This window comes from Lycium ferocissimum, chromosome 9, assembly GCF_029784015.1.
Source record: "Lycium ferocissimum isolate CSIRO_LF1 chromosome 9, AGI_CSIRO_Lferr_CH_V1, whole genome shotgun sequence".
In the NCBI taxonomy this organism is placed as follows: domain Eukaryota; kingdom Viridiplantae; phylum Streptophyta; class Magnoliopsida; order Solanales; family Solanaceae; genus Lycium; species Lycium ferocissimum.
In genome coordinates this window covers 42,339,502-42,354,084 of record NC_081350.1, presented here as the reverse complement: position 1 = coordinate 42,354,084, position 14,583 = coordinate 42,339,502, and the positions used below count along the sequence as shown (strand labels likewise).

Sequence of the window (14,583 nt, the reverse complement as noted above, 5' to 3'; positions counted from 1 at the left end):
TACTCCTATTAATTTTTTAATTTGAGATGGATACGAACCTACAAACTTCACATCCTGATCTGTCTCCGACTCAGCTAACATGCCAACCAATCACCCAAGGATTAAAAGTGACGGTCAACAATTGAACAACGTGCATTTAATGCAGCAAGTTTATGACAGATATTTATGTAGGTCCCTCGATGTACGCAAATGTACTCATTTATTATAGAAAAAAAATTAAAAAATTAAATATGTCCTTGAAGTATTTAATTGACTAAATATTTTCTTAGTTAATAATTTAGTTTACATTATTTTTAATTTAATTGGAGCTTCCAATTAACCCTGTTAGCTAATTAATAAATGAAGAAGAACTAAATATGCGAAATTGAACACATATGCTATTAGAAAGAGTTTTTTATTTTTATTTTTTATATATATATCGACATAACTTATGAAAGAACTGGGCCTTATATTTTGGAACAATATTTCAAACTTACCAAAAAATTTCCAACTATTTGGTTAAAAATATTTAAAACTGAATTAAAAAAATTTAAAAAGCACTTTTTTTTTTTTAAACAAACGCCACTGTTGACAAATTTGAATTTTTTCCTAGAGATCTTCAAAAAATCAGACACAAAAATTGGGAGTAACAAAAAAATAATTCAAAAAAAGTGTCTGAACTATTGTCTAAACGAAATAACTCTAGCAAATCACATCCATCCACGTGTCCTTTTGAGAAATGACAGTTGAACACATCATCAAAAAACTTCCCTCCTTCCTATCCATAACTTATTCTCTTTGTTTTCTACTCTTGTCCATCCAAAAAACAAGCAAAACTCACAAAATCCACTTTAAATTTAGTTTCAATTCTTGCAAAATTTCTTCAAGATTTTTCAATTTTCAAACACCCTTTAAACCAAAAGAATGAATGAAAATCTCATATTTTGAACAATCTTGAAAAAAAAAGGAGCTAGAGAAAGATTTTATATATACACTAATACTAAAAAATGGAGTGTGTTGGAGCTAGAAATTTTGCAGCAATGGCGGTTTATACGTGTCCGAGATTCAAGTCATTAGGAAGGAGGAGAATTATGCCAAGAAAAAAACAAAATTTATGGCCTATAAATATGCAAGTGAAGTGTAGCAGTAGTAGTGGAAGTGTAGTTGTTAAAGAAGATTTTGCTGATGAAGAGGATTATATAAAAGGTGGTGGTTCACAACTTGTTTTTGTACAAATGCAGCAGAAAAAAGACATGGATCAGCAGTCTAAGCTTTCTGATAAGGTGATTTTCTTGATCTCCATATGTAAATAATTTTAAGTTATATACACTGACACTAACAGTGTACATCATTTTGTTAATTGTGACATGTGATAGGAGGTTATTTAAAATTTTGACTAGGTTTATACTCCATCCATCCCATAATAAGTATCACCTTAGCCAAAAACACGCATATTAACAAATTAATAATGCAATATGAAGTTTACTAAATTACCCCTATACACTTTTTTCTCTTGATTAGAGCATGCACAAGTAGTAATACTTTGATATTGAGAATCCAAAAATACCAAGTTACTGTGTGGTTTTTCGAATCATCATTTAGATGTTATTTAACTTGTTAGTTTTTGTCTAAGGGTAGAGTTGGAAAAAACTAGCCAATTTATGTCTTGATTTTCTAAGGTGACACTTATTATGGGATAATTTTTTTGGGTAAGATGACACTTATTATGGGACCAAGGGAGTAATTACTGCCTGCCTATTATATACTATATTTTTAGGTCTAATTAGCTTATAAGTGGTCTGATTGTGTAAATATTTTTTTATATTGACAGTACATATCTTAAGCTCTATTTAAAAATGGATTCAACTAGTATACATTGACAGTATTTTAAAATATCAGTGTATTTTAACCTGGTTTAGCAGGGTACCAGTCTTATTCTCAAGGTTATCAATCATACATATTTCACACTGTTACTGTAGTTATCTTTTAGTGTACCCGATTTTGTGAAGATTCCTTCTTTTAGACTGTCAGTATATATATAGAAGTTAAAATCTTTAAGGAATGATTTAACATATATAATGACAGTGTAAAATGAATCATCTTTCATTAAAATAATTCATCTTTTCTTTTAATCCATATTTGGCATTTTAATGTACTATTACTGCTGATACAAGTCCTGGATTATAACAAAAATCAACGATGCGGTTTGGGTGGGAATAAAAAATTTGATAACAAGCTTTTGAAGGCCTCCAACAAATATATGACCATATCATGTTGCTAGATAGAATATGAAGTTTATTTTTTACCAGGATCATAGTATAACTAACTTATAAGACTTATGGTCTTATGGAGAATAGGCGGTAAAGTGTTGAACAAATGACAGGCTTCTAACTAAAGGGATAGGTGTTAGGACTTAAATTAAAGAGTTGGTAATAGTCTTGGCTTTACTATTTTTATGACTTTTGTTTATGCTCTATGTAAGTTGATGAAGATTCTATTATAACTTTTGTGGAGAATTCAAAAAGAAGTGCTGAACTTCTTAAACCTTCAGACATGTTCTAAAACTAGGACTTGTGAAGAGAGAAGTTAATGGAAGTGTTCTTGCAGATAATTAATGTTAAAAAGCTTCCATATAGCGAAGATTGCAGCTGATCACTAAACGATTTCCAAATTACCACACATTGAAGTCCATGTGAGTTAGAGTTCTATAATAATATGAAAGAAATGAAGAAGCTGGAAAGTTATCATGTTGCAGCAACTATGTAGCAATTTGCTTTTACCTCTCATGCTGTGGCAAACTATACTGCAATGTGCTTTGTTCATCATACTATCTCAGCTTGCAGTTGCGACAAATATCAGCTGGAAAAACTGTACTGGACTTGGTGGTTATTGGCTGCGGTCCTGCTGGTCTTGCTCTTGCCGCAGAGTCAGCTAAATTAGGGTTGAACGTGGGGCTCGTTGGGCCTGATCTTCCTTTCACAAATAACTATGGTGTTTGGGAGGATGAGTTCAAAGGTATTAATCCTTATTTTGTTTTTTATGAATAATCTTTTCGTCTACCTCCTTTCAAGAAACAGGGCATGTTATTTTCTGGACCTTAATAAGACTTTGCATATTGGATTATTATTGGCTTATTACTAAGGGGTTTCTTTCAAATTTATTAATATTTCATGTACCGTTTCTTGAACGCCTGTTATGGTAGAATATTCATGTGGGACTTTTGGATTTTACACATATGATACGTGTTCCTTCTATTTCTCCACATAAAGATCTTTGCATCGTAATGCCTATTATGTCGACTTGGCCTTTCATAAGTGAAGCAAAACAAAGCATCCATAATAAAGGCGTTTACTGAGAAGCGCGTTGAGATACATAGGACTTGTTTCATTCTTCCTCCAGCAATTTTTCAACTTGAGATTCCTAGAGATTGTTTATTATCAGACATAATTTGATCCTTTATCTTAATCTGATTTAAAATGATAGACCCTCACGTTTAACTATCGTTAATAGTAAATATTAAAAAGGGTTATAGAAAACAAAGTATGATTATAATCACAAGAAAATGTGTACACAAGTGAAATTTGGATATTTGTGATTTATTTTAGTAGTTCAGAGAGTGGAAAACATTATCATTGTTCCCGAGGTATCTCAAAACAAGTCACAGGGTATCAATTGTTCAAGGACAGGAAGATTTGATATTTGAGGAATCAATTTAAACTAATTATATGCATGAGCATTGGATCTGTCATTATCGGTTTTGAGGTTTATGATACTCAACTTAGTCTTCCACTGCGAAATTGATGTTTAGGATATATACTTATATTGCCTTTTTTTTCTTCCAGATCTTGGGCTTCAAGCCTGCATTGAACATGTTTGGAGGGATACAATTGTATATCTTGACGATGCTGATCCTATTCTTATTGGCCGTGCTTATGGAAGAGTTAGTCGCCATTTACTGCACGAGGAGTTACTCAAAAGGTTAAATTCACTTAACTTTTTCCATCAATTTATTAATTTACAATTGTTTCATCATTTTATTTTCTTTAAAGGTGTAATTCACATTAATCTTCCTAGGTGTGTGGAGGCAGGTGTTTTATATCTCAACTCGAAAGTGGATAGGATTGTTGAGGGCACAAGTGGCCAGAGTCTTGTAGAGTGCGAGGGTGACATTGTGATTCCATGCAGGTATAGTTTGTTTGCTTGTACAAATTGTCACTTTTCAGACTTGAAATTTATAACTAGTTCCTTGTTTTGAAGTTTCTAACTTATGATAACAGGTTTGTCACTGTCGCGTCTGGAGCAGCCTCGGGGAAATTCTTGCAATATGAGTTGGGAGGTCCAAGAGTTTCTGTTCAAACAGCTTATGGAGTGGAGGTTGAGGTAGAGAAATATCATCTAAGCTAGAGCATTTCTGAAGTTTTTCATGTTATGCACCAGAAGAACATTAAATGGTACTATTAGTGTATTGCATTGTGTAACCATATCATCTAAAAACTCAAGTGTTGGAGAGATTGCACATTTATTTACTTAATAATGTTTCAGCACGCCCCCTCACAAGTTCATGTGAACAAATTGTGTCTGCTTATTTTTTTGGCCTCCCCTCACAAATTTTTGCGATCTAACAAATTGGTGCTCGTCTCGGATATATGCATTCAATTTGACTATTTCGTTTCTGTTGTAAACTTAGAATCAGATTTCCTATTCATTGGATAAAAAAAAAAAAATCACATTCAAGAAACAACTTTCTGCATTTCCCAATTATCATTTTCTGTTTTCCAAATTTTAGGTCGATAACAATCCATATGACCCCAGCCTGATGGTTTTCATGGATTATAGAGACTATGTCACACACGACGCTCAATCTTTAGAAGCTAAATATCCAACGTTTCTCTATGCCATGCCCATGTCTCCAACACGAGTCTTTTTCGAGGTTAGTTTATGATATCATGCTCCACACTTTACTACTTGGCGATGTGTAATTAATAAAAGTATCTATCTGCAGGAAACTTGTTTGGCTTCAAAAGATGCAATGCCATTTGATCTGTTAAAGAAAAAACTGATGTTACGATTGAACACACTGGGCGTAAGAATTAAAGAAATTTACGAGGAGGTAATCCAATCTATCTTTTAGTAGACGCAGTTATTGTTTTAAGTCTGGAGAATGACAGCCAATGACGTTAGTGAAATTATATGCAGGAATGGTCTTACATACCGGTTGGTGGATCCTTGCCAAATACAGAACAAAAAACACTTGCATTTGGTGCTGCTGCTAGCATGGTTCATCCAGCCACAGGTAATAAGAGAACAAAAGTACATTACTCTTAATGTGCTGTTCTTTAAATGCAATGCTTTTGAAACTTCCTCTACTGCATTAAACAGGTTATTCAGTTGTTAGATCACTGTCCGAAGCTCCAAAATGCGCCTCCGTACTTGCAAATATTTTACGACAAAATAATATCAAGGACATGCTTACCAGTCCAAGTACTCCAAGTATTTCAACTCAAGGTACATGATATCCAACTTTAATGTTGTTGATTGCATCAATAGTATCTTAAACCTTTATGGACTCAGCAAGTAGCTCATCTTATTTTTCAGCTTGGAACACCCTTTGGCCACAAGAACGAAAACGACAAAGATCATTTTTCCTATTTGGATTAGCACTCATATTACAGCTGGATATTGAGGGAATAAGGTCATTTTTCCGCGCATTCTTCCGTGTGCCAAAATGGTATGGCTTGATCTTTGCTCCATCGCCCCGTTATCTTCGACTATGTTGCTCAGCTCTTCAAAATGCGACCTGGTGCATGCTGGATCCTCCAAAGTGCATTTTTGGAGGATCCGACACAGGTGCGGTAACATTTTTGGAGAGTCTGAGCAGCATAGATCTTCGATGATATGTTCAAGAATGAGTTTAAATTCTATACGCTAATAACTAATATACAAACCTGATAAGCTAATAGATAACTATATGTAACTGTTCAAGTTATGCCTCTTCCTGCTCCATCGAGAAACAGAAGTAACTAATACTAAGTCAAATGGTTGAGAAACTCAACGCCACTATTCTTGAACAACTTGGAGCTGGGCCTCCTTTTCGCACTATTACGGTTATGAAAATAATGGTCAAAAATTGAATTAATAGTCAGCTGCATTACACATTTCCACGCTAATAAGTTGGATCATCTGTAACATAGAAAATAAGGAAGGCAACATCCTACAACAGTTTAAAATGCACTAATAGCGTAAAAGTTCTTTAGACTGTTAGTGTATATAAGTTAAATCTTTTCGAATATGACACTTCCGGTTTGAATAGTGAGAATGTTGTAATTTCACTACTAATGAGAAATCAGATCACTTGAAAGATAATTAAGGTAACCATTCATAACAAGTTGGATCACTAACATAGCAAATAAGGAACGCAACATCCTACTAGCAGATTAAAATACACTAATAGCATAAAAATTCTTTAAACTATCAGTGTATGTAAGTCGCATCTTTCAGTACTTAACGAGAAGTGTTATTCTTTCAGGATGTGGCAGGGATTTCTTGGTTCAAGTCTTTCCTCAGCAGACCTCATGTTATTTGCCTTCTACATGTTTATCATTGCACCAAATGACATGAGAAAAGGCCTAATCAGACATCTTTTATCTGATCCAACTGGTGCAACAATGATAAGAACTTATCTTACATTTTAAAGTAATTCTTCCAACAATAGTTCTTGAATCTGTTCTCTTTCAGAACAGAGGCCCCTCATCACTTGAGATTCAGAAGAGAAATCGCGACGAGGCCTTGTATATAACACTTTCACTAGGTTAAAATGCTTAAATAAGTTGCACAGTTTCAATTTTATATCTGCTTCTTTTTGTCCAGATGTATCGATCCATTGAACTCTATTTAGCATCAATAAATGAGTGATGGTTTTACTGATTGTGGATAAGTTTATATGTAACTCATAGACACATGTCTTGCATTCATTGCGCTTCCTATAAGCATTGAGTGTGGATAAGTTTTTTGTCAACGTCGACTCTACAAGACTACTTATATTCCCTCAATCACTAACTTCTTTAAGTTTGACCATTATACTGATGTTGAATATTCTAATTCTAGAAGGAGAGTGACATGTTCTAAACTACCATTTATATCAACTTTAAACATCAAACTTTAAATATCTAACTTATGGAGAAAAAAAAAATATTCTAGAGCTACATTGTATTGACGCACCAATTAATTTGTGTGCATGAAGATGCCAATCATTGAATATTATATTACGGGATGCTTGCATTCTCGTAAATATTTGTAACCTTTTGGATAACCTTATTTTAAGTTTAGTTGCATTCCCGGAATAAAATCTAGCAACAACCCAATAGCAAGAGGCGGATGTAGCCTTCATTACCAGATTCATATGAACTCAGTACTTTTGCGTATGTATAAAAATTTATTAAAATTGCAACAAATACTAGATATAAACGTATAACTTTTAAGATATAATGGGTTCAATATTAAGAACGTTAAATGTTGAACTCATAAAATGTAAATTCTGGATTCGCTAGTACTGTAATGTGGGTGAATGTTGTAAAGGCATATGAGGTCATAGTAATAATGCTCTCCAGTAGGTTAATATATGCTCAGATTTAATGGTTCTTGTAAATATAGTTTTGTTTAATGTTATGCTAGCATATATGCTTTCTGATTAATTTACTGCAAATATTTGAGCTTTTGGAACATAATACTGCTATCTGTCGATATTAGTGAACTTACCCGCGCTTCGCACGATAATGAAAGACCTCATTAAACTTATGATTTAATTTTGGTGATACACAATACTATAAGTCCGAAAGTAATCATGAATTATATTTAAATTAAATTTAAAGTCTTCTTTAATTTTTCCTTCATTAGATAGATTAAACAAAGAAGTTTATAAATTAAACCGGCCATATATATCTTGAGAAACTAAAATTTTCAAAAACTAAATTAAAAGACAACACAAATCAAAACATCACTACCATTTTTAGTGAAACCAAAATAGAAGTAAGGCCGACAGCACAACAACAAAAGCTTAAAATAGAAGTCTTGAAATATCTCCCTATCAACAAAACATATATATATTAAAATTGAATGATAAGTATAACCCTGATAACTATAACCCTCGTTTAATTTATGTTAGTATATTTAACTAAAATAATAATATGAATAACTAATAAGCTAATTAATTATAAAATGTATATCACATTAATTGAAATATAATTTACTTTTTAAAATATTCTATTTTTGTCTCTAATTTGTTTCCCATAATTCGAGGGCTGAAGTAGTGTATTTCTCGAATGTATGATGATGTGGACTTCCTTGTGATTTACTTGACCGTTACGAAAAGTTCAAAAAATACCGGATTTCCTTTAAGATACGGCGCCGAATCTCTTTCTAAAAGGCTTACTGACGCAACTATATATGAATAATGAAACTCCATCGCAAAATAATTAAAGAAGTCTGAAACAATACCATAAATTTAAAGCAAAAAGGGAAATAAAAAATCTCTTTGTGAGACCAATGATTCCACCCTTCTCCCCCTGACAAGGAAGCTAATTAGACATTTATAAAGCTTATGAAACAAATTCGTCTTGTCAACATGCGTATTCTTTTAATTAATCAAAACCTCAAATTTTCACACAAAATAACAAACAAAATGTACCTTTCCCTAGCATGCAATGAATATTTTAACACTTCTCGGCATTCTGCATCAACCTTTATACTTTTTTTTATCCTGGCAAGAAACCATAAAGATAGTTATCTCGTTCGAAATTGTTCTAAACGTCTTCTCAGTAATCTCCCCCCCAAATACCATGCCTCTTCCTCAATTATTAAATGTACATATGAACTTGAATAAAAGAATATAATAGTTTATTTTATTTATACTTTCCAATTTCAACATATATGAATTTGAATAAGAGGTACACATTACAATTATAATTGTTTTGCGAGAATATAATTTATCTTACTCATATGATTTAGTTTCTTGATGAATAAACAATCTATTGCAATACTACTGAATTAAATAATCAGACCCATCTCAAATAGTACGAAATTAAGGATATATTAAGAAATCTATAGTGTTTATACAATCTTTTTGGGGGTCCATAAGTGTTTACATATTATGAATTAGAAAAATATACTGATAAGAAAAATAAAACTTATCTTTGTTCGGCTGATAAACGAACTTTCGATGTTAGGATAAATAGTTTCACTATCGATTCTTTGCTTGTAAATCTTCGCTATGAAAACAACAAAATGACAAATAATTTTATACCATATTATTGTCACAAAGCAAATGCTATATATTTCTAATGTCAATGCAAATAAGCAACCAAAAAATGGGGAAAAACAAAATACAACTCGTAATAGTACAAAAACTTATATAACAGAAGAAGCTGAAAGTGGAAGATCACTTCTTCTTTTCAATCTATATATAATATAAAGCTAGGCATAGACAAGGTGATGAGGCACCTCTCTATGGCCACCAATGGTATTTATCATTTTTTCTCCCTTTTTTTGGATTTTTCTTCCTATTTCTTCCATTTACAAGCTTTATTAAAAAATTCAACGAACACTTCTTAAATATTGTTAAATAGTAATCAATTTTATCCTATTGATTGGATCACTAATTAAAGGCTATAATTTTAGGTCCGTTACAGATCATTTCACCTCCCCTATCTTAACCTTTTCCAATATATTCACATAATTTCTTATACATGTTCCATATCTCCATTTCTAAGGAGTTATAATCGTTGCAATTGGTTTTGCATTATAGATATAGTTGTGGCTTCCCAGAGTATGAAATAGCAGTGTTCTTGCAGTTCTCTGGCTTTCACTTATTGTTTAGGTACATCAATTATAGTTAGTTAGTGTACATTTTATTATAAAATAATAATTTATATTCTCGATGTAATTCTCTTCATCTATGTCTCTATCATTTTATCCGGAATGTCATTCAAAGTTTGCTATGCTTTTATATTGTTTTTCACATAGGGTATCATCTGAATAAAGAAGTGTTTTCATATATGCCTTGACTAAATTTGATTTAGTGTGAGAAAAGCTAGGTATTATTCTCTTTGATTTCTCAAAGAGACTGAAGCTTGAAATAATTCTCCTATGAACTTTTGTGGATACTCTTTGCAACTTCTTTTGTGTGTTCAATTTATAGGATAAGCTTCCAACTGAATTTTATATATTTTGATATTTTGAGAAGTTTGAGTACAAGTATATAATTTGAGGATGAAAAGAAATTATTTTAGAGTGGAAGGATAAGTATTATGGAAGGTGATAAGACGATAGAGAAAAATGAAAAGAAGAAGGGAAGATAAGACATTTTCATTAAAAAAAAAAAAAAAGAATAAGTAGGGAATAAGCATTGTAAATGAGTTAAGGGTAAATGGAAGGAAAAGGGATGAAAAAATAAGGGGAGAATTATAAAACAAGATACATACAATTTAATTTTGAGGATTAATTTGGTGCAATTTGATTTTATCCTTCTTTATTTTATAGCTGAGTTAGATTTTAATAAATATTTCTAATTAGAGGGAAATATTTCTCCTCTGAACTTTTGTGGATTATTCTCTTTGCAACTTCTTTCGTGTGTTCCATTTATAGATAAGCTTCCAAATGTTGTATATTTTGACATTTTGAGAAGTTTGAGTATAATTATATGATTTGAGAATGAAAAGAAATTATTTTAAAGTGGAAGGATAAGCATCATGAAAGGTGATAAGTCGATAGAGAAAAATGAAAGGAATGGAAGATAAGTCATTTCTTTGAAAAAAAAAATTGAAATAAGTAGGGAAATAAGCATGGAGAATGGAGTGTTAAGGGTAAACAGAAGGAAGAGTGACGGAAAAAGAAAGGCGAGAATTATAAAAAAAGATGCATACAATTTCATTTTGAGGATTTGGTGCAATTTGATTTTGTCCTTCATTTTATATTCTTATTTAGATTTTAAAAATTACTTTTAATTAGAGGGAAAAATAAATGGGTATCAATGACTTTATTATTGGAAGCATAACAGAAGCAAACGGCTTAATGGTTTAATTGGGGGGGGGGGGGATGGGCAGAGAAGCATTCTTCTACTATATTAATTAGGAAAAAGGAAAAATGAATGGTTACCATTTTATTATTGGAAGCATAACAGAAGAAAACGACTCAATGGTTTAACTAGGGGAAAAGTAGTGGGTGACTTTTAGGCTTTACATTGTATTACTGCACATAAAGATTCATCTCTTCTACTTTGTGAACATGGTAAAATATCATAAATTTACATATTTAATTTTTAGGAGTATGGACATGTAATGCACGGAAGTTATGGGAATTTAAAGTGTGTGTTAGGAAGATATGTGAGTTATGGAGAAAGTGAAATTTTTAATATAAGATAAATGATGGAAAAGTTCAAAAAAAGGATAAAAAAAATAAATACAAATGAAGGCCATAGAGAGGTACCACATCACCTTGTCTATGTCTAGCTTTATATTATATATAGATTTATTGGTGGTCTTTCATAGGTCGATCTCTCGAACTTTTACTGGTTGTCTTCCATATATTAAGGATAAGAACTTCCTTCTAATTAATAAGGAGTTTTACCGCGTCAGGTCACCAAAGAATATTTATAAGTAGCACTCTTTAAAATATAGAATTTGTATTCTTAAAAATAGGATGCTACCTACTACAACATGTAAATGTGATCTAATTAATAACGTAAAATTTCCTTAGTACTCAAACATGTTTTCTTGAGGCAATTGAGCCAACCATTAGGGAAGCAGGGGTGTTTAAATTCTTGAAAGGACTTAAACACATATATACTGACATGCAAATAATTTTTACATATTAGTGTAATTTAACATGTTACGTAGCATATGATTTACTTTATTTTTCATCACTAAATATGCAGATATATTCAGGAGACTGAATAGCATAAAAATTTGTTTACATAATATCAATTTATAGAAATGAAACTCTCATGAAATGAGTGAATCTGTAATCACTAAATGAAAACATTTTGAATTAATCACTATAAATTAACATTTTTTTAAATGAGTTTGGTCATAGTCTTTAAATTCCTCATATTGCTGGTCTTTAATTTTTGCCCTTCGCATTGCAACTTTGAGCTTTCGCGCCGAAATAATGAGGTTTCAGTTCGAACCCCGCTCAAGCATAAATTAAAAAAAAAAACTGAAGCATGTTTTTGATACTTTTTGTTAATGAAACAATTTTAAAAAGGGCCGGGTCCTGAGATAAAAGGGCATACTTTTAACGGGCAAACTTTTATGCCGTATTCAAGGAATTATGGTTTATACTTATGCTGCCAAGTTATAAATTTGTAATTCCCCTCCATCAAACTTTTTGGGATCCCATAAAATTTGCCTTATGCCTCGCCCATAAGGCATAAGTATGCCGGTCCGCATAACTTTGTATTCCTTCACAAGTGTATGCCGTGATAGGAATTTGATTTTTTTTAAAAATTCGAACCCTGAACCTATGGGTTTTAGCCGAAGGGCAAAATTTAAAGATTTCAAATATGAGGGGCAAAATTTAAAGACCACCCCAAACGAAGTGCGAATTGCCCATAAATTAACACTTAAATGAGTTTGGTAAGTCTTCCCACCGTGCAATAAACTGAAGCATGCCCCTGAACAATTTTAAAAAGGGCAAAGGGTCAAATTTACCCTTCAATTATGGTTTATAGTTTAAATTTGCCCTCCATCAAAGTTTGGGATCAAATTTGCCCTCTCCGTTAGGATATTTGATAAATTTACCCTTATATGGATGGAAGTATGACTTTGACTCCACAACACAAATAAATTGGCTACGTCAAATCCACGTAAGCTCCCAACCCCAATTATTTTAACCCATAACCCGTTTCCCAATTATTTTTACTTGTAAACTCCCACGTAAGCTCTTTGAGTGGGAATTTAATTTTTATTTTTATTTTTAACAATGTGTGCAAACTGTGAATTAGAAAATGATTTGCGATGCTTGAATCAATTAGGCGTCACATACTTGAAGACTCAGAAATTTCATTAACTAGCTCCAACAACTCATCAACCTTAGATATTAGCCGAAGCAACAACATTGAATCCAACATGTTTCCTAATTGCTAGTCAAATGATTTATTACTTGGAGGGTAAATTTGACCCTTTGCCCTTTTAAAAAAATTAAATTTATTCCTAAACAATTTGAAAAGGTCCAAATATATTATATACTCCTATGTGTGACTTCCATCGTATCAGCAAAATCTGTAACCGATAGGTAAACGAAGAATATGTTTAAATTTTATTAGTGAAATTCCTAATTGGCCAGCAGCCGCATTTGAAAGGGAATTAAACCTAATCAAGTGATTCCAAAGTCGTTAGTGCTGTTAAAAGGAGAAGGGATAAAAAGATTTAAAAAAAATTACTTTAGCATTAGTGATGTGGTCAGTAAACAATGCTGAAGAATTAATCTAGTTCGTCATTACTGGTTAATTCCCTTATTCTGGACTAGTATGACTGGAGAATAAACAAATAAAAAGGTTACGGAAGAATTAGACATATACGTACACAAGTCGAATAACTAAAATCAATGCATATATTCTCTTAATTGACTGTTTAACAGTACATGTTATTATTGGGATCGAAATAATCAGGGCGTCATGCGAAAGCTAATAATTTGCAAACCTTGAATGATGATAAATTGGACAACAAAGAAAATATACTAAAACGCATAAATTATAATATGGTTTGGTTAAGTGACTTACATATTAAAAAACCTAATTTAAAAGAAAGCATTAAAACTGTGGAGAGAATAATCTCCCCATAAACAAGACTCTCTAAACGACTATATTGTGGATGCTATTATGTTCTGTTGTATGAGAAGGATTCTTTAATTTATAGAGGTCCAAATCTTTTCTTCCAAGACAAGGATTAGTTAAATATGAAAGAGAATTATATTTTTCTTTCAGGAAAAGTAAAAGCAATTATGGTAATACTTTGACTTTCCTTCAACGGAAAAGTAAAACTCAAATTTGGTAAGAAAATCAGGGCAAAACCCCTGACAGTTATATATTGTATACAACGTTAGTGTAAGATTTCTTACACCAATTAAAGAGGTCACCTTGTCATTAAGCTGTCCTATTTTAAAATTACAAATTCCACATTTTAAAGAGATTTACCTATAGATAGCTTAGGATGACGCTAATGGGATTTATACTTTATACTATTTAATTAATCCACTACTGAAAAATAAGGAGGGAAAAGGAATATGAAAAGTAACAGAGGGAGCACCAATTTTAGCCTTCTATAAATTAAAGCTCAGCTCCAAGCTGGAACACATCATTCATCATATTTAGAAGCAAAAAATAGCTTAGTGTCCAGCCAGAGCCCCAATAGGTTGCAAGGAAAGAAGAATAGCTTTGACACAACAGTAAAAGTTATCATAGTAAGATTTGAATCATAGGTTCAATTGTCAAAATAGTCCTTTAACTTGTAGAAATAAAAGTTAAAACTATGGTCGGGCTGGCTTTTTTCAGACCTGAACATAACGGAAGCTTAGTGCGTCCAGTCCATCTTTGTGGTTTCCATCTTGTTTACA

The 14,583-nt window shown here is 32.0% G+C and overlaps 2 protein-coding genes across 2 annotated transcripts in view; both read left to right on the top strand.

Moving 5' to 3' along the window:
- The window catches only part of LOC132030917 (translation machinery-associated protein 22-like), a 102,319-nt gene extending 94,208 nt beyond the window's left edge, over window positions 1-8,111 (top strand). Inside the window, exon 8 of the mRNA XM_059420713.1 lies at window positions 8,102-8,111. The gene's annotated coding sequence lies outside the window, so the exon portion shown is untranslated. The remainder of the gene's footprint in view (window positions 1-8,101) is intronic.
- On the top strand, window positions 776-6,913 carry LOC132030910 (lycopene epsilon cyclase, chloroplastic). The gene is made up of 11 exons (XM_059420702.1): window positions 776-1,262; window positions 2,823-2,994; window positions 3,822-3,957; window positions 4,054-4,164; window positions 4,257-4,359; window positions 4,766-4,909; window positions 4,982-5,089; window positions 5,176-5,272; window positions 5,359-5,484; window positions 5,575-5,707; window positions 6,506-6,913. Exons 1-11 carry the CDS (start codon window positions 987-989, stop codon window positions 6,669-6,671), a joined length of 1,572 nt encoding a protein of 523 aa, XP_059276685.1. The 5' UTR covers window positions 776-986; the 3' UTR covers window positions 6,672-6,913.
- Window positions 8,112-14,583: the final 6,472 nt, after the last annotated feature.